The 18,618-nt window shown below is 46.7% G+C and overlaps 1 protein-coding gene across 8 annotated transcripts in view; it reads right to left on the bottom strand.

The window, feature by feature from the left end:
• Positions 1 to 18,618, bottom strand: part of TRAF3 (TNF receptor associated factor 3) — a 110,531-nt gene that overhangs the window by 25,484 nt on the left and 66,429 nt on the right. For all 8 annotated transcript variants that reach the window (XM_039251175.1, XM_039251177.1, XM_039251174.1 and 5 more), the window contains one exon: positions 1,453 to 1,714. In XM_039251175.1, coding sequence (XP_039107106.1) covers positions 1,453 to 1,697 — 245 coding nt within the window. In that variant the 5' untranslated portion in view covers positions 1,698 to 1,714. The remainder of the gene's footprint in view (positions 1 to 1,452; positions 1,715 to 18,618) is intronic.

Here is an 18,618-nt window from a genome sequence, read left to right as displayed (position 1 = left end):
CACTGCCCATGTTTGGACTTGATTCTAACCGCACCTTGTGCCTGGAAACCACCTCCTAGAGATTAAAAATAAAACTAAGCCTGACCCTTTCTACCTCCACGGCCCCTGCCCGACACAGGGGTCCACAGAGGCTTCAGGGAGGAGGAGGCGGGGCCAGCAAGTGTGTACGGGCTGTGGGCAGAGTGGCGGGGCTCCAACGCCTGCAAAGCCAGGCAGGAGACCTGAAGAGGTGATGGGAGACACAGTGTGTTTTAAGTAAAAGCTCATTCATGTAGACTACACTAATACAAAGCTTGTGCTAAACTGCTTTAACCATATGAATCTTTTCACATTCATAAGCCCAGGGCTGAGTCGCATCCGGATGATATCCCTTGACACCTGCGGAAACACAGGGCAGGAGAGCCAGGAGCAGGGAAAGGCGGGACCCCAGAAGGGGAACGGCCTTCCCGGTGCCCTGCCCTGGGAGCCCGGCCCCGAGCTGCAGCGCAGGTTTCTGGGTTAAGGGAAATCAGGTGCTCCGAGGCTATCCTGCCATCACTAAGCTGGACTCGAGTTGTTTTACCCACAAGCAACGGAAGCAGAGTTCACTGTCCAGGGTAAGTGGATGAGACCAGAGCCGGAAGCACCCGGGGGAGGATGACAGGCCTGGAGGCTGCCTGCTGTGTGATTCTCAAGGGCCCTGCCCTCAGGGGCCAATCAGGAAGAGAGACGTGGGCGGCCCTCCCAGGCCCCTGTGCCCTGGCAGTGGGGACCAGGTCTGAGAGCGTCCTGCCGTGACCCCCAGTGCCCAGCACGATGCCCAGAAAATACCGGAGGATGAACCACGATGCTTTCTTGGCCCAAGTTATCTGTGCTGTAACCCTCCAGGCTGCCTCCCCAGGTCCCTGTGCGATTCTAAGACGGCACTGGGACTCAGCTGACAAGGGCTTCCGAGAGCTCCTGCGTGCTTCGCTTACACTTGCTGGGTAAACGTGCACACGCTGGCTTCCTAGCTGGGCGAGGACGTGCCCAGTCCTGCTGCCCGCGCCCCCCCCCCCCCCAAGCATCTGCACTCCAAGGGCTCCGTTGTCCTTTGCTGATAGGTGTGTCTCGTCTACGGAGCCATGAGCTTCTAGAGCAAAACTCAGCAACACAGACGGGGCCAGTGGGGCATCAGGGCACCAGGGCCAGTGTGGCGAGTGGCATCAGGAAGGTGGCAGGTGCAGGAGCGACTTCTGGGAGGTGCTTGTGGGGAGAGGAGGCAGCAGTCTGGGGGACGGGGCTGGGCAATCCAGGCCATGAGTCTCAGAAGCCCTGGAAAACTCTAGTAAGATGCGCTCCTGGGTTTCCCTAGATGATCACAGGCCAGGCTCTGAGAATTTTATTGGGTTTCTTCAGAGCTTTTACCCTTTAGAGCTTACTGTTCAGAGAAGTGAGGAAGGGGGCATGCGGCCGGGGCAGCAGGGCACCCACCTCAGCAGGGCGGCCATGCAGGTCTCACAGAACCGGTGTCCGCACTCCGTCTGCTTCGGGTTACACAGCACCAGCCGGCACTTCTCACACTTGTACTTGTCCTCCACGGTCTTCACAAACCTTTCTTTGTAACCTCCTTGCTCGGGGACAAACACGGACGTCCCGGCGCCACGGTCAGGGTGCAGCTTCAGCGGCGGGTTCGTCTGCAGTGTGCCGGGGGAATCCATCTTTTTACTTGCCTCCATGTCAGGAAGGAGAGGTTCTGTGGGAAAAGCAGCAGCACTGAGTACAGTGTGTCACGCCGTCCTGTGCACGAAGAAACCCGGCGTTGGAAACGGAGACGTGCCTGAGAGCCGAAGGGGCTTCTCCAGTTCACATAGCACACAGGGGTCCTCCAGACTCTAGTATGTGACAGGAACGACACATGACCAAACATGCTTCTCTCCTTCCCACTCTACCCGACCGTTACTGTTAACGGTTAAAACGCTTCTAACAGTATCAGTTGTATCTTTAAAGGTTCTTTGAAATACAGCAATACAGCAAAATACTTTGCTGTGCTGTAGCTGAAACTTCTATGTGTCATTCTGATATCTTGGCCAAAGCAACAGCCCATCCTCAGCCAATTTTATTTCTTGGTTAGCCTCACTGCCGAGGACAGTCCCCGCGGTGGGGTGCAGTGGGCCATGCTCTGGCGCCTGTGCTGGGAACAGCGTCACCCCCTTCAACAGCAGGTACCGTGGCTACGGCACAGACTCTTCATGCTGCTCTTGCCACCCTCCCCCAGCAGACCCCACGAGGGACCCACGACACTCCAACCCGGGTTCACCGTGACAGGTACCTGCTTTGCACCTGTGCTGCCAGCCTGGCCCCACCTCCCCTCCCTAGTCCTGTGCCAATGTGGCCCCCCACCATGCACCCCATCCCGGGGCTCCAGGGGAGGCCCACTGTGGATCTGCAGGCCTTCCACACCTGGGGATGGAGCCGGCCGAGGGGACACGGGGACTGAAGAGACGGCTCTCTGATGCCTGTCTGGACGGGCTCTCCTAGCGTACACGGTGACAAGGGTGCTGGGTTCCCGCCTGCAAGTTCCCATCAACAGGCAAAGGAAGAGTTCCCGGACCTGAGCCATGAAGGGCCCTGCTGGAGTGGCCGGGCCAGCGGAAGCACACAGCCACGCACGTGGCCAACCTGCGGAGCACTTTCCTCCCAGACTCCCCAGGTCGGGGTGCCTGGGGGCTCAGTCACTTAAGCGTCTGACTCTTAGAGTTTTGGCTCAGGTCGTGATCTCACAGTTCGTGGGATCGAGTCAGCACAGAGCCTGCCTGGGATTCTCTCTCTCCTGCTGCTCACGCTCTCCCCCTCTCTCTCAAAATAAACAAACATTAAAACACACACACACACACACACAAAACCCCTCACCAGATCTCTCAAAACTACCTTATGTCCTCGCTCAGTCCGTTTATTTCTGCTACTTAACAAAAATAAGGGCCACATTCCTTCTACTGACAAGGCCCCAGGGTCTGTCCCCCAGCGCCTCCCCGCCTCCTCAGTGCCAGGCTGCCATGAGCTGGAGTGGGTCCCGGCAGTGCACCCGGCTGCTGAGACAGCCCTCACCCCGGGGTGCGGTGCAGAGCCCGCTCCCCAGGGCTTCGCTGTGCCTCCTGCGAGGCTAAAAGAATGAACGTCTCACAAGTTGGGACGAACAGGAAGCCGACGGCCCAGCATCTGCCGAACCAATGAGTCCATGTTCCAGCCACACTCAGGCTGGTTTTAATAAAGCAGAACATCACTGTGGCCAAGTGTGGGAGCCTCCCGTGAAATCCATCTATTTGTGAAAAGAAAACAGAGCAAAAGCTTTCAAAATGACCTCAAAAGGCCAGCACTCCTTTGCTCACAAATCTGTTGATCAGAATCCTGTTCACAAGACGCTAAGCAGGAAGGGGCTTAGTCCGCCTGTCCGAGAAAATGGCTGCCCCGGAGCCCGACGGCTGCCACTGTGACAGCGACAGCGAGCCTCTCCAGCCCCCGCCTCAGGCCCGCTCTGGGCCCACCCCACATCCCCACCTTCTCGGGGAGCCCACCTCGGCCAGGCCCACTGCCCCACCCCCTGCCCTGGCTGTGCCGTTTCCACTGCTCAGTCTCTCCAGCGGCAGGAGACTCGGGCTTGGTTGACGGAAAACACCAGGTACCTACTGGAGTGCCTGATGGGCACAAGGTACCCGTACACATCTGCTGAGCTGGTCACAGAGGCAAAGGTGAGGTCTGAGCCTTTAGTACTGAGGTGTGTTTCTACGACAACCGACTTCCAGGAAAAGAAAACTGCTCAGCTTTTGGATCTGGTCTTGGAGATTCTAGCCCTGAAAACTCCTCCTTCGATTATAAACTACTTGTGACTATGGTTTGGTATCTTGGCCAATAGTGCTTAGGAAGCTATGTGTTCAATAAACAGTTTGTAATAAGAAATATTTGATTCTTTAAAGGTGAATTCCTATTTCAAGTCTGAGAGACAATGAACTTTGGATCAAACTGATGATAAATAATAATGTTCATTCACCCTCAACATGGTGTGGTCTGTATGAAGAAGCCTACAGTTTGGGGTCTGCGGGGTTTGCAGGCCACTTCAGAGACGTGAACAGACTTGCAGGACGTACCCCAGGCACATCAGAGACAACACCACAGCAGCCCTGTCCCGAAGGGCAGAGGCCAGCCCACGGCCGGCAGGTCTGTCAGGACTCACGGTAACACGGTGCCGGCGTGGGCGACCTGCAATGGGCCGCTGCGGGCCCCTGACATGCTCTCCGACAACCCTGCATCTCGGCCCATGCGCGACCCATTCCTGATCCAGACTGCAGCCTGGAGAAGGAGCCTCTGGGAAGGAGGGAAAGATGTGCTTACACGCAAGAGCCAGAGAAACACTAGACCTCCTCCACCTGACATTCACGCGGGATGAAAGAGAAGCGGAAGCAAATGGTCTAAACACATAATGTCCAGAATAGGTAAATCCGCAGAGACAGAAAGCAGATTCATGACTGCCAGGGCTGAAGGAGGGGAGCATGCACTGATGGGCACGGGGTTTCCTGTTGGGGTAATGGAGGTGCTCAGGAACCGGGCAGTGGGGATGGGTGTGTAGCTCTGTGAATACATGACAACCCACTGAACCGTTTTTTTTTTTTTAAATGTTTATTTATTTTGAGAGAGAGCGAGTGAGCACGGGATGGGGTGGAGAGGGAGAAAGAGAGACCGAGAGAGACAGCAAGTGAGAGAGAATCCCAAATAGGCTCTGTGCTGTCAGCAGAGCCCCATGCAGGGCTCAAACTCACAAACTGTAAGATCATGGCCTGAGCTGAAATCAAGAATCAGATGCTAAACCAACTGAGCCACCCTAAACCAGATGTACAAGGGAGCACAGTGAGATTTTCATTTATATTGTCACAGTACATGCCCTCAGACAAGACAATAAGCAGCCAAGACGGGGGAGGAAAATGTAAAGAGTGAGCACCAGATCCCCTAACCTCAACTACCCAGAGGCAGACGCGCCCTTGTGGCCTCCTGGGAGAGTGTATAGACACCTCAAGACGGCAAGTGCACGTAAGGAAAACCGGTCTTTCTTGTTCCCTCCATGCGAACTGTGTTGCACATGCAAGCTCGTCAACAGCTTCCTCTTGAAAGCAAGCCTGTGCTCTGGCCATTCCCTCATCAACACACACACATCTACGGTATTACTTTGAAGGGCTGCGCATAGCACTCCACTGGGCTTTACCAAAATTTCTACAACCAGTTCTACTAATGCACAGTTAGGCTGCTGTTGCTGCTTTGCGACTATGAGCAGTCTGCGGTGAACATTCCTGAACACCTATCCTTGGACATTTAGGAAAGCTTACAGCAACAGAACTGCGGGGTCAAAGGTGATGTGCACTCTACAGGACTCTAATCATGCCAAACACTTGTAAAAGGTTGTACTTTACAGATTTCCTCCAGTATTTACTAAACTGGTAAACAGCTTTTATGTTAGAGAACAAGAGCCCATTCCACGCAAATGTTGATGCTTCCCACTTTATTCTGGCCTCAGTGCTGTTTTCTGGAGAGTGCTGCTGGCCACACAGTTGTACAAACTGCAGGGCTCCTGGCTGCGAATGTGGGGGGCACACCCACTGCCCTTATACACAGTGGGAACACGCTTCTCCGGCACAGCGGCTCTGCGAAGGCTGGCCAAACCAATCACATTTTATTTCAACAAATACAGCCGGGCACTCACAACATACACCGCTCTGTGCCTCACACATCAGGGACACAGGGAGGAAGGAAAATGCCCCTACCCTTAGAGAGCTTTAGCAGTGGACACAGGAAACACTGCCCAGAAGTTACAAAGGCTGCAGATCTTCAAAAGAGAAAGATATCACCTTGGTTTTGGGGAGATCCGGGCTTCATGATGTGGACTGGTGGCATCGTTCAATTCCAACAGAAGAGAAGAAGGAGCAGCAGCAGACGCCGCACAGTCAGGGGGTCACAGAGGGGAACCTGGTGTTAGGGGCTCTGTGGGAGGAGCCAGGCAGGCAGGACATCTGGCACTGAGTGGCCTGGGTGGTAAGGCTGGCCCGGTATCCTTCCCGGAGGTGGATCCGTGGACACAGCCTTTGTCCTCAGGGCCTCACTTCTCTACACCTGAAAAGCAGATACTACACCTAACTGTCACAGGGCCATCAGCAGTCATTGGAAAATTGTATGTCACGTCCATCTGCACACAGAGAAGATGTGCCCTCTGGCCAAGAGCAGTCAGGGGGTGTGACAAGGATTGGGCTGTTTCCTCATCTTACCTAGACAGACCCCAAGCTTTGTTTAAAAAGCTCCTTCTCAGCAATTAGACAAAAAAAACAAAAAAGAAATAAAAGGCATCCAGATTGGAAAGGAAGAAGTAAAACTATTTCTATTTTCAGAGGACATAGTCTTATATATACAACTCACTACGGGAATCAACTAAAAACGAGTTGAACTAATAAACTTATTCAGCAAAGCTGCAGAATAAAAGATCAATATCTAAAAATCACTTTTTTTTTATTTTTTAAAGTTTATTTATTTATTTTGAGAGACAGAGAGAATAAGCATGTACACAAGTGGGGGAGAGAGAGTGGGAGAGAGTGAGGAAGGGAGAGAGAATCCCAAGCAGGCTTGCGCTATCAGTATGTAGCCTGATGCGTAACTCGAACTCACAAACCATGAGATGATACCTGAGCCGAAATCAAGAGTCAGACACTTAACCAACTGAGCCACCCAGGCGCCCCTTGTATTCCTATGCATTGCAACGAACAATCCAAAAATGAAGTTAAGAAAACAATCCATTTATAATAGCATCAAAACGAATAAAATATCCAGGGATAAACGTAACCAAAGGAGGGCAAGTTACATATACTGAAAATTACAAAACACTGTTGAGAGACAGCAAAGATCTGAATACATGGGGAGGTATCCCATGTTCATGGGCTGGAAGTCTTCACACTGCTGAACCAGCGACACTACTCAAACTGATCAAATGCATCCCAACCTCTATTAAAATCCTAGCTAGTTCTTTTAGCAGAAATTAATAAGCTGAACCTAAAAATGAGATGGAAATTCAAGGGAGCCAGAATAGACAAAACAATCTCAACAGAGAACAGAGCTGGAAGACGAAGATGCACACTTCTATGTTTCAAAACTTACTATGATGTCCTCAGGACACTGTACTATTGGCCTTAGACATACATATCGATGAGAGAGAGCTGAAACTCCAGAAATAAACCCTCATGTTTGTGGGCAACTGATTTCTTTTTTTTTTTAATTTTTTAAAATGTTTTAGTTATTTCTGAGAGAGATAGACAGACAGACAGTGTGAGCAGGGAAGGGTCAGAGAGAGAGGGAGACACAGAATCCGAAGCAGCTCCAGGCTCTGAGCTGTCAGCACAGAGCCTGATGTGGGGCCCGAACCCACGAACCGTGAGACCATGACCCGAGCTGAAGTCGGACACTTAACCGACTGAGCCCCCCAGGCGCCCCTGAGGGCAACTGATTTCTGACATGAGTGGCAGGCCTTCTGGGGAAGGAGTGCACCCTCGACGCCAGCGACCTCACTACTGTTACTGGGCAGAGAAGGCCCTCCTGCTGGGCATTCTCCTCACAGCTCTTCAGGGCTGCGCTGGCGCCTACCGCCCCAGAGCTGCTGAGGCATCCGCCTCCTTCTCTTCCAGGGGAGCAGCTTGGCACAGCTCTGGCACATGAAGTATTGTTTCAGGGAGGGCAGGGTTCTAAGGCCTCCCTGAATGGTATGCTTCCTTGCCTTTCAAATAAATGTATTAGGTAATATTTGGCACATAAAAAAGATTATTTGTAGGGGTGCTTAGCTGGCTCAGTGGGTAGAGCATGCAATTCTTAATCTCACGGTTATGAGTTTGAGCCCCATGTTGGGTGTGGAATTTACTTAAAAAAACTTTTAAGATTATGTGCAGTATATATTCAAGGCAAGAATACAACAAAAACAGGCCTCCAGAATCCACCGCCTACTTAACATCACCAGGTGCTCCTTCCTCAGCCGTCCTCCTGACGCTCTCTAGAAATAAATGTCAGCCTCAACTTTCTATCTGTAATTCTCTTGCTATTATATATATTTTTCTTCTTTTTAAAAAAATGTTTATTTTTGAGAGAGAGAGAGCTCAGAAGCGGGGGGGGGGGGGACAGAGAGAGAAAGAGAGAGACAGAATCTGAAGTAGACTCCAGGCTCCAAGCTATAGGTACAGAGCCCAATGTGGGGCTCAAACCCACTAACTGTCAGATTGTGATCTGGGCGCAAGTCAGACACTCAACCAACTGAGCCACCCAGGCTCCCCTTCTTCTTAAACAAGATGCTTTTGCCTGTTTTTAATTTCACAGAATGATACCTTACCACACGTAGTCCTCTGCTATCAGGACTGTAAGTTTTTTACCCATGTCTGCTCTGTGCAGGAGTTATGGTTCATTCGTGTTCATGGCTGTATAATATTCCACAGCAGATGTACCCATTTCCATATCACAGTTGCGGGTCTTGGCTATTATGAGAAGTGTGCTCTGAATATTCTGGCACCTCTGTTCTGGAACCTTGTGTAAGTTTCTCTAGGGTATGTGCACTAGATCAGGGGATTGGAGTTTAGGAAGCTATAGCTTGTGGGTCAAATCTATCTAGTAAGCGATTTTTGTTAGGTTACTGTTACCTATTGCCTATTTGCTTGAGCCGAGAATGCGTTTCAGATTTTTAAAGGGTTGAACAAACAAACAAATGAAACGTAAAGATCCACAAAGCCTAGAATACGTACCATCCTGCCCTTCATAGAAAGAGCCTGCCAATCCCTGTCCTGGGCCTTGCGCCTCGAGTGCAGAGGAACTGATTTGCAGGTTGTATTTGGGGCCAATTTACAAGCTGGAGCCCAGCCGCTCTCCAAAGCAAAGCAGCATAATCATTTCTATTAATCCACATCCTCACCAACTCTGGGAAGCAGACCTCTTAGGTTCTGCCAGTGCAGAATGGTCTCTTTTTCCTCACTCTAATGATTAAAAAGGGTTAGCATCTTTCATACATTCATGGGCCACTTATGTTTTTCCTTCCGTGAAATGCCTGATTGTGTCTCTCTGACATTTTTTTAATTGGGCTACCATCCTTTATAGTACTGATGTGTGGGGATTATTCACACATTCTGACTATTAATCCTTTGTTAGTTATATATCCATGTCTTTCCCCAGTTTGTGGATGGCTTTAATGTTATTTATGTCTTTTAAGAAGAGAAGTTCTTAATTTTAATGTAGTCAAGTTTACCCACATCTTGGCCTTTTAAAAATATTAAGATGAAAAAAAAAAAAAAAATATTAAGATGATCTCGTAGGTGATGCTGATGAAAAAGGCACAACAGTATATATTATACCAAAAAACAAAGCAGCTTCAACTCTATTTAAGTCATTTTCAAGAGAAGAATATTCTGTTCAAAGAAAACTAGCAAGTAAGCCAGTATGTCAAACAGTCTCACACTGCTCAAGGAAAACAGATTTCCTAAACAAGAGCTTATTCAAGTCTGAAATGAAACGAAACCCTGAGCAGGGCCCAGCTGGGAGGCCCTTCACCTTCTGTATCAGTGTGATGGCCAGTGTGGAAAGCAGGGGCAGGGCACCTCAGCAGGGGCCAGGGCTGGCGGGCAGGTGCGCACCCTCGGGTTTACTGATGATCCCAAGCTCTGCCAGCTATCGACTGTCACTATGAAAAGTCAGTTCTGGTTTAAAGTGGGAGAATCACCTGACCACTTCCTAAAACAACCAGGACAATAGGGACACTGTCTCTAAGTCTTTAAATAAGATACCCACCTATTATGTCCCAAGAAAAAGGGAGTGTGGGTTTAGGAAAATCACCATTGGAGGCAATTTTTCTCCATCAATTCAGAGGTAGAGAGTAACGAGCATTCCTAAAATCAGGCAGTAACGTGGCAATCACCTTGAGACCCCATACAAAGTCATGCGGATGGAGAAACCACTGAGGTGAATCTGCTTCAGGCCCCTTCAAGCTATGTAACAGGGAGGGTAGAAACTACATGATTACCAAAGGAAACAAAATTTCCATCTGCATGACCAAGTTTCCAATAGCAACATGGGAGGACTACCATTTTTACCAGAATGTCCTCTAACCAACAGGCACAAAGCAAATATTAAAAATAATTTATCTTTGGGGTGTCTGGATGGCTCGGTTAAGTGTCCCAGCTCTTGATTTCAGATCCGGTCATCATCGCACAGTTCATGGGACTGAGCCCTACACTGGGCTCTGCACTGACAGCTTGGGCTTCTTTCTCTCCCTCTCCCCCTGCTCCTGTGTCCCTCAAAATAAAATAAACATTAAAAAAATAATTTATGCTTTATCCTGCTTATCTTCATAAGCCATCTTAAATCCTTTCTGAAATCAGGTGTAGTGTACATAAATTTGGCAAACTCAAAGTTGGTCACAATGTTAAAAACAAAATAGTGAGAAATGTCAGTGAAAACAGCTGAGTAAGAAACTCCAAAAATCCATCCTTCAATAAAAGCAAGTAAGAGTAGGGAAACAAAAATAATATAATAACAGGGAGGGGAACAAAAACATAAGAGACTCTTAAATATGGATAACAAACAGAGGGTTGCTGGAGGGGCTGTGGGGGGAGGGGCTAACAGTTAAGGGGCACTAAGCAATCTATTCCTGAAACCACTGCTGCACCGCATGCTAACTTGGATGTAAATTTAAAAAATAAATAAAATAAATAAATGTGAAAAAATTAAATAAAAGCAAGAAAAAACAGGAGAAATCCACCAAAAACAACTGTTTGGAATCTTAGAAACTAACCAAAAGCTTGCAATAATCAGAGGAACACTTAGTCATGCAAAGCCAGCTGCATCCTGGTGAGAACAGGGAACCCAGTAGCATTTTATCCTCTCCTGAACCCATGTGCCAGGACAGTGGCCCAGAGTCTAACAGTCTGCAATTGCAGGTCAGATATTTGGTAGGAGGTGGGAAGACAGTGAAAGAAGAACAGACCTTATTTGCAAGGAATTTTGGTGGTTTGTTTTGACTTACCAGAAGACCAGCTCAGAGCATCTGGCTTCACCTCAATACACAGAACTCTTGCAATTCTGAGGTGGTTACTGGTGGGGGCGGGTGGGGGAGCAGTGGTTACTGAAAAGGTTTAGAGGCAAATTTATTAATAGCCACCGCGTGGGGCAATCAATAACAATCCAGGCAAACAAGAGAGTAATCAAAATGTTGAAAAGGAAAGTTGGGGAAAAAGGGCTCTGACAAGCTCCAATGTGTCTCTGGGAATCTAGAAGGCACACAAATGCTGGGAGCTGTGTACACACTCAGGAAAGAGCTGAGAAGGCTTTAAGCCTCTGGCTGACTTCAAGTTCTGCACAGAGGAAGCGAATGGTAAGTAGGAGTTCTCAGCTGCCCAGCTGAATGTTGAAAGCACACCCCAATACCCACAAAGATGCCCTCTGAAAAGACTGGAAGATCATTTTGGTTCCAGGCACTGACTGAAACCTGTGTCCAATCACCAGCTGACTCCTACGCTAATGGAGCAGAGACTTCAATGACCACATGATAAAGAATATAAACTTTATGAACTTAGCTCAAGAAGTCATCACACCAGCAACAACAAATCCTGGGGAAAGGGAAGAATCTCATTTCCAGATTTGCCGCATTATAATATTAGAAATTTCTAATTTTCATCCAAAAATTACAGAGCATGCAAAGAAACAAGGAAGCATGACCCATACCATACACAGGGGGAAAAGCAAGAAATAGAATCTGTCCAGGAGGAAGCCCTGGCACTAGACTTACAAAGACTTTATTTTTTTTATTTTTTATTTTGTATTTTTATTTTTTTATTTTAAAAAAAATTTTTTTTAATGTTTTATTTATTTCTAGGAGAGAGAGAGAGACAGCGTGAACAGGGGAGGGTCAGAGAGAGAGGGAGTCACAGACTGAAACAGGCTCCAGGCTCTGAGCTGGCAGTCAGCACAGAGCCCGACGCGGGGCTCGAACCCACGAACCGCAAGATCATGACCTAAGCGAAAGTCGTACGCTTAACCGACTAAGCCACGCAGGTGCCCCTAGACTTACAAAGACTTTAAATCAGCTACGCCACATGTGTTCAAAGAGATCAAGGAAACCATGTGCAAAGAACTAAAAGAAACCATCAGAACAGTGGCTCACAAAATAGAGAATTTCAATAAAGATACATTTTTAAAAGGAACCAAACAGAAATCCTGGAGGTGGAAAGCATAGTAACTGAAACGAAAAACGCACAACAGGGGCTCAACAGCAGAACGCAGCAGGTAAGAGAAAGAAGAGGAGAACCTGAAGATGAGTCAACTGAGTTTATCCAGGCTAACGTACAGAAGAAAAATACAAAAAAAGAAAAGTGAGCAGAGCTTGAAAGGCCTGTGGGGCATCATCAATGACACCAACATATACATTATGGGAGTTCCAGAAAGGAGAGGATGGAAAGGGGTGGAAAGTATACCTGAAGAAATAGTGGACATAAACCTCCCCTATTTGATGAAAAATATTAACCTGTACATCTAGGAAGCTCAACAAATTCCACATAGGATAAACTTTAAGAGATTCACACTAATATACATTATAATCAAACTGTGGAAAAACAGAGAAAACTCTGAAAGCAGCAAGAGACAAACTACTCCACACATACAAGGATTTCCTCACTATGCGTAACAGCTGTCATCTCAGGAGAAGTCATGGGGGACAGAAGACAATGGCATGACATATTCAAAGGACTATGAAGAAAATCAGCTAAGAATTCTGTATCTAGCAAAACTATTCTTCAGAATAGCTGAATATTGAAGGAGACTCTCAATAAAATACTAGCAAACTGAATCCAATAGCATATTAAAGGCATTATATACCAAGACCTAGTGGGATTTACCCCAGGAAGGCATGAGTGGTTCAATGTAAGACAACCAACCAGTGTAATAAGCCACATTAATAAAAAAGGGAGAAAAACACATAATCATCTCAACTGGGGAAGAAAAAACATCTGACAAATCTAACACCCTTTTTATAAAAACTCACTGGAGAACTATGGAATAAAAGGGAACTACCTCAAGAACATAAAGGGACCTATGAAAAATTCACATTTAATGGTGAAAAACGGAAAGTTTTGCCCTCAGAGCAGGAAGAAGGGAAGGAACACGCTTTCACCACTACTATTCAACATCACAGTGGCAGTTCTAGATAGAGCAAGAAAAAGAAATAAGAGGCATTCAAGTAAGAAAGGAAGAAGTAAAACTATTTTTATTAACAGATTGCATGATCCTATATACAGAAAATCCCCCCAAATTCACAAGAAAAACAACTAGAACCAATAAACAAACTCATCAAAGGATTAACACAGAAGCAACAGTTGTGTGTCTATATAATAGTAATAATCCAAAGAGGAAAATTAAAAAGCAATTCCATTTACAACAGCATGCAAAAGAATAAAATACCTAGGAATAAATTTAAGCAAGGAGGTGAAAGATTTGTTCAGTGAAAATTACAAAACAATTGCTGGAAAAAATGAAAGATGCAATTAAGCAGCAAGGCACTTGTCAGTTCTGAAATAAGTCTATACACATGGCTTAGCAGACTTAATATTGTTACGGTGGTAATACTACCCATGGTTAATTTTATGTGTTAACTTGACTGGACCATGGGGATGACTAGATATTTGGTCAAATACTATTCTAAGTGCTTCTGTAAGGGTGCTGGATGAGACTCACATGTAAATTGGTAGAACGAGTAAAGCAGACTGCCCTCCCTGGTGAACGGGCATCATCCAATCAAAGGACTGAAGAGAACAAGAAGGCTGATTCTCCCTCAAGTAAGAAGGATTCTTTCTACCTGATGCCCTCAAAAGGAGAAACTGGCTTTTTTCCCGTTTTTGGACTTAAACTAAAATATCAGCTCCTCCTGCACTGTGAGGCTGCCGGCCGCTTGACAGGAACTATGTCCCTGGCTCTCATGGTCTCAGGCCTGCAGACTCAGGCTGGAACTAGCCACTGGCTCTCCTGGGCGCCCACCTTGCCAATCACCCTGCAGATCTTGGGGCTTGCGTGCCTTCATATTTGTGAGAACCAATTCCTTATAATAAATATCTCTTCCTACACACACACACACACACACACACACACACACACACGGTTCTGTTTCTCTGGAGAACCTATATACTCTACCCAAAATGATCTACGGATGCAATATAATCCCTATCCAAGCTCTAATGGCCTTTCTGACAGAAATGAAAAACTCTGATCCTCAAACTCATACGGAATTACAAGGGACCACAAAGAACCAAGACAATGCTGAAAAAGAAAAACAAAGTTGGGAGACTCATACTTCTCAAACTTATGACTTCAGAACCCACTACAGGGGCGCCTGGGTGGCTCAGTCAGTTAAGCAACCTACTTGCTCAGGTCATGATCTCGTGGTTAGTGAGGTCGAGCCCCACGTTGGGCTCTGTGCTGACAGCTCAGAGCCTAGAGCCTATTTCAGATTCTGTATCCCCCCTCTCTCTGAACCCTCCCCTGCTTATGCTGTCTGTCTGTCTCTCTCTCTCAGAAATAAATAGGACATTAAAAAAAAAAAAAAAGACATTAAAAAATGATAAATTAAAAAAAAATTAAAAAAAAATTAAAAAAAAGTGTTAAAACAAAAGATCATATCTTGTATGATACCATTTATAGGAAATACATTGAATAGGTGAGCCCACGGAGACACAAAGCAGACTGGTCACTGCCAGGGGTTAGGGGAAGAGTAATGAAGGCTAATTGCTTAATGGGTATGGGGTCTCCTTTAAGGGTAATGAAAATAGGCTGTGGTTACACAACACTGTGAATGTACTAAACAGCACTGAATTGTTCACTTTAAAATGTCTAATTTTGGGGTGACTGGGTCGTTCAGTGAGTTGAGCACCCGACTCTTGATTTCGGCTCAGGTCACGATCTTATGGTTTGTGAGATGAACTCTGTGTCAGACTCCACACTGATGGCTCAGAGCCTGCTTGGGATTCTTGCTCTCCCCCTCTCTCTCTGCCCCTCCCTCACTTGTGCTGTCTCTCTAAAAATAAATAAACTTAACAAAAAAAAACCTTTAGGGGCGCCTGGGTGGCTCAGTTGCTCAGCGTCCGACTTCGGCTCAGGTCATGATCTCACAGTCTGTGGGTTTGAGCCCCATGTAGGGCTCTGCTGACAGCTCAGAGCCTGGAGACTGCTTCCGATTCTGTGTCTCCCTCTCTCTGTCCCTTTTGGGCTCTGTTTCTCTCTCAAAATAATAAACATTAAAAAATAAATTAAAAAAAAACTTTAGAAATAAAATGGCTAATTTTATGTTATGTGAATTTTATGTCATTAAAAAGAAAACTGACGTTCAGGGACACCTGGGTGGCTAATTCCGTTAAGTGTCTGACTTCGGCTCAGGTCACGATTTCATGGTTCGTGGGTTTGAGACCTGCGTCTGGCTCTGTGCTTACAGCTCAGAGCCTGGAACCTGCTCCGGACTCTTGTGTTTTTCTCTCTCTCCCTGCCCCTCCCCTCTGTCTCTTTCTGTCTCTCAAAAATAATAAATGTACATTAAAAAATTTTTTTAGCTTAATGTTAAAAATAAACAACTAACCATCAGGAGACCTAGCCACTAGGATGGCTATAATAAAAGAAAATGGAAAATTCCAAGTGTTGGTGAGGATATGAAGAAGCTGGAACCCTCATATGCTGGAGGGAACGTAATATGGCGCTGGCATTGTGCCAAATAGGCAGTTCCTCATAAAGCTAACAGTACCATATGACCCAGATATTCTACTCCTATGTATATGGCCAAGAGAACTGAAAACACATGTTTACACAAAGACTTTTACACACATGCTCAAAGGAGCAAAATTCATAATAGACAAAAGGTATTAATAGCCCAAGGTGCCCAGCAAGAGATAATCAGATAAACAAAATGTGGTATATCCATACAATGTACTATTATCTCATCATAAAAAGGAATGATACACTGATACATGCTACAACATGCATGAATTCTGAAAACATTGTGCTAAATAACAGAAATCAGAAACAAGAGGCCACATACCTTATGATTCCATTTATATGAAATGTCCAGAATAGGCAAATCCAGAGACAGAAAGGAAATTAATTACTGGTTACCAGGGGCTGGGGCAAGGGAAGAATAATGGACAATAACTTCTTTTTTTTTTTTTTATGCTTATTTTTGAAAGAGACAGAGACAGAGAGAGAAATAAAGAAACAGAGCACAAGCCAGGGAAGGGCAGAGAGAGAAGGAGACAGAAAATCATAAGCAGGCTTCAGGCTCTGAGCTGTTAGCAAAGAGCTCAACATGGGGCTCAAACTCACAAGCCGTGAGATCATGACCTGAGTCGAAGTCAAATGCTTAACTGACCAAGTCACTCAGTTGTTCCTGGACAATAACTTCTTAGTGGTTACACTAAGAGTTTCTTTTGGGGATGAATGAAAATATTCTGGAATTAGTGATAATAGTTTATAACATTTTGAATATATTAAAAACCACCAAACTGTACATTAAGTGGTTTAAATGATGAATTTTTTCTTATTAAAAAATGTAACATAGGAGCGCCTGGGTGGCTTAGTCGGTTAAGCGTCCAACTTTCGCTTGGGTCATGATCTCGCGGTTCGTGGGTTCGAGCCCTGCGTCGGGCTCTGCCAGCTCAGGGCCTGGAGCCAGTTTCAGAGTCTGTATCTCCCTCTCTCTCTGACCCTCCCCTGCTCACGCTGTCTCTCTCTCCTAGAAATAAATAAAAATATTGAAAAAAAAAAAGTGACATAATAGGGTGCTTGAGTGGCTCAGTCGGTTAAGCATCTGACTTCAGCTCAGGTCATGAGTTCACAGACTGTGGGTTCGAGCCCCGCATCAGGCTCTGTGCTGAAAGCTCAGAGCCTGGAGCCTGCTTGGGATTCTGTGTCTCCCTCTCTCTCTGCTCCTCTCCTGCTCATGCTCTGCCTCACTTTCTCTCTCAAAAAATAAACATTAAAAAATATCTTTAGGGGCGCCTGGGTGGCTTAGTCGGTTAAGCGTCCGACTTTCGCTTAGGTCATGATCTCACGGTTCGTGGGTTCGAGCCCTGCGTCGGGCTCTGTGCTGACTGCCAGCTCAGAGCCTGGAGCCTGTTTCAGTCTGTGACTCCCTCTCTCTCTGACCCTCCCCTGCTCATGCTGTCTCTCTCTCTCCTAGAAATAAATAAAACATAAAAAAAAAAAAATCTTTAAAAAAATGTTACATAGTAGAATGTAATAACCACTCCCTCAACTGTGACAGACAAAAAATAATAGCAGTAACATCATTAAAAAATAGCTAACGCATCTGAACCTGCAGTAATACAATTCTGTCCATATTTAGATCCAAAGAATTTCATATCATTGTATGTATTTTAATAAAAAAATTAAAAGTTGAGAGGAGTAAGGATATTAGAAGGCACTGGAAAACTAACGAGTGAATAATGTTTCAAATTAAATATAGTGAAATAAGGAGAAACGAGTGGCCAAAGGACAACTGCCAGCATGGATATGTACCACACTGAGTGCCAGTGTGTGTGGTAAGTGGGTCCCCTTGAGTCAGCCGTTTCCTGACCCCAGACCGGAACAATGTCTACTACAAGTATGGCTACAAATGTTCATACCATATTCAAAGGCCCTCAAACTAAAACCCAGTGTAAAAAGAAAGTACCTACAAACATCTGAAATTAAAACCCAACCTTTTCTACCTGTGATGGCAATTTCTAACCTGCGACTACACCTGGGATTCTACACCAAGCTACAGATGGGCCAAGAATCCCACCGTGCGCTCCACATGTAGACGGGGCACCAGAAGTGGCAACGTTAGTACAGTCACATCTTTGGAACCTTCCACAATGTGTGGCCGGGGAAACCTCTGACTACAGACAATGCGTACTCAACTCACATACATTACACACGTGGCTGAGCAGGGGCGCCGCGGAGGGGGGCTCAGTCGGTTGAGTGTCCAACTCTTGATTTTGGCTCAGGTCATGATGCCAGGGTGGTGGGACCGAGCCCCACATCAGGCTCCTCGCTCGGTGTGGAGCCCGCTTAGGATTCTCTCTCCCTCTCTGTCTTTCTCTCCACCCCTCCCCTGTGTGTATGCACTTGCTCTCTAATTTACATGCACGCACGCACACACACACACACACACACACACACACAATAACAACAACAACAGCAGCAAAACCCAGAGGTGGTGGAGGAGACAACTCTTGGGCATTTGTGGCCTAAAGTTCAACAGTCCAGTGTGGGGAAGCAGCTTGGAGGTCACGACACCCAGAGTGCGCACACGTGCCTCTGGCCTGCACAGCGCACCACGCGAGTGAGGCGAACTTTGGGACCTACCAACACCTCACCTTTCCAGCATCAAGTGTGGGAAGGAGACGTTTGCTTCCATGCACATAAAGAATATGCGAAGAATGACAGAGACACAAAGCAGAGAGGGCACGATGGGAACCATCAGGAAGGGAGGTCCGGAAACTAAGAGACGGTGCCGGAGGGAGTGCGTGCGCTCGGGGGAGCCGCAGAGGGGCCAAGACAAGAGACCACCGGGGAGCAGCAACCTTGGGGGTG

The sequence above is a fragment of the Hyaena hyaena genome, unplaced genomic scaffold, assembly GCF_003009895.1.
Source record: "Hyaena hyaena isolate Hyena2069 unplaced genomic scaffold, ASM300989v1 scaffold_386, whole genome shotgun sequence".
NCBI lineage: Eukaryota > Metazoa > Chordata > Mammalia > Carnivora > Hyaenidae > Hyaena > Hyaena hyaena.
This window is presented reverse-complemented; position numbering and strand designations above follow the sequence as displayed.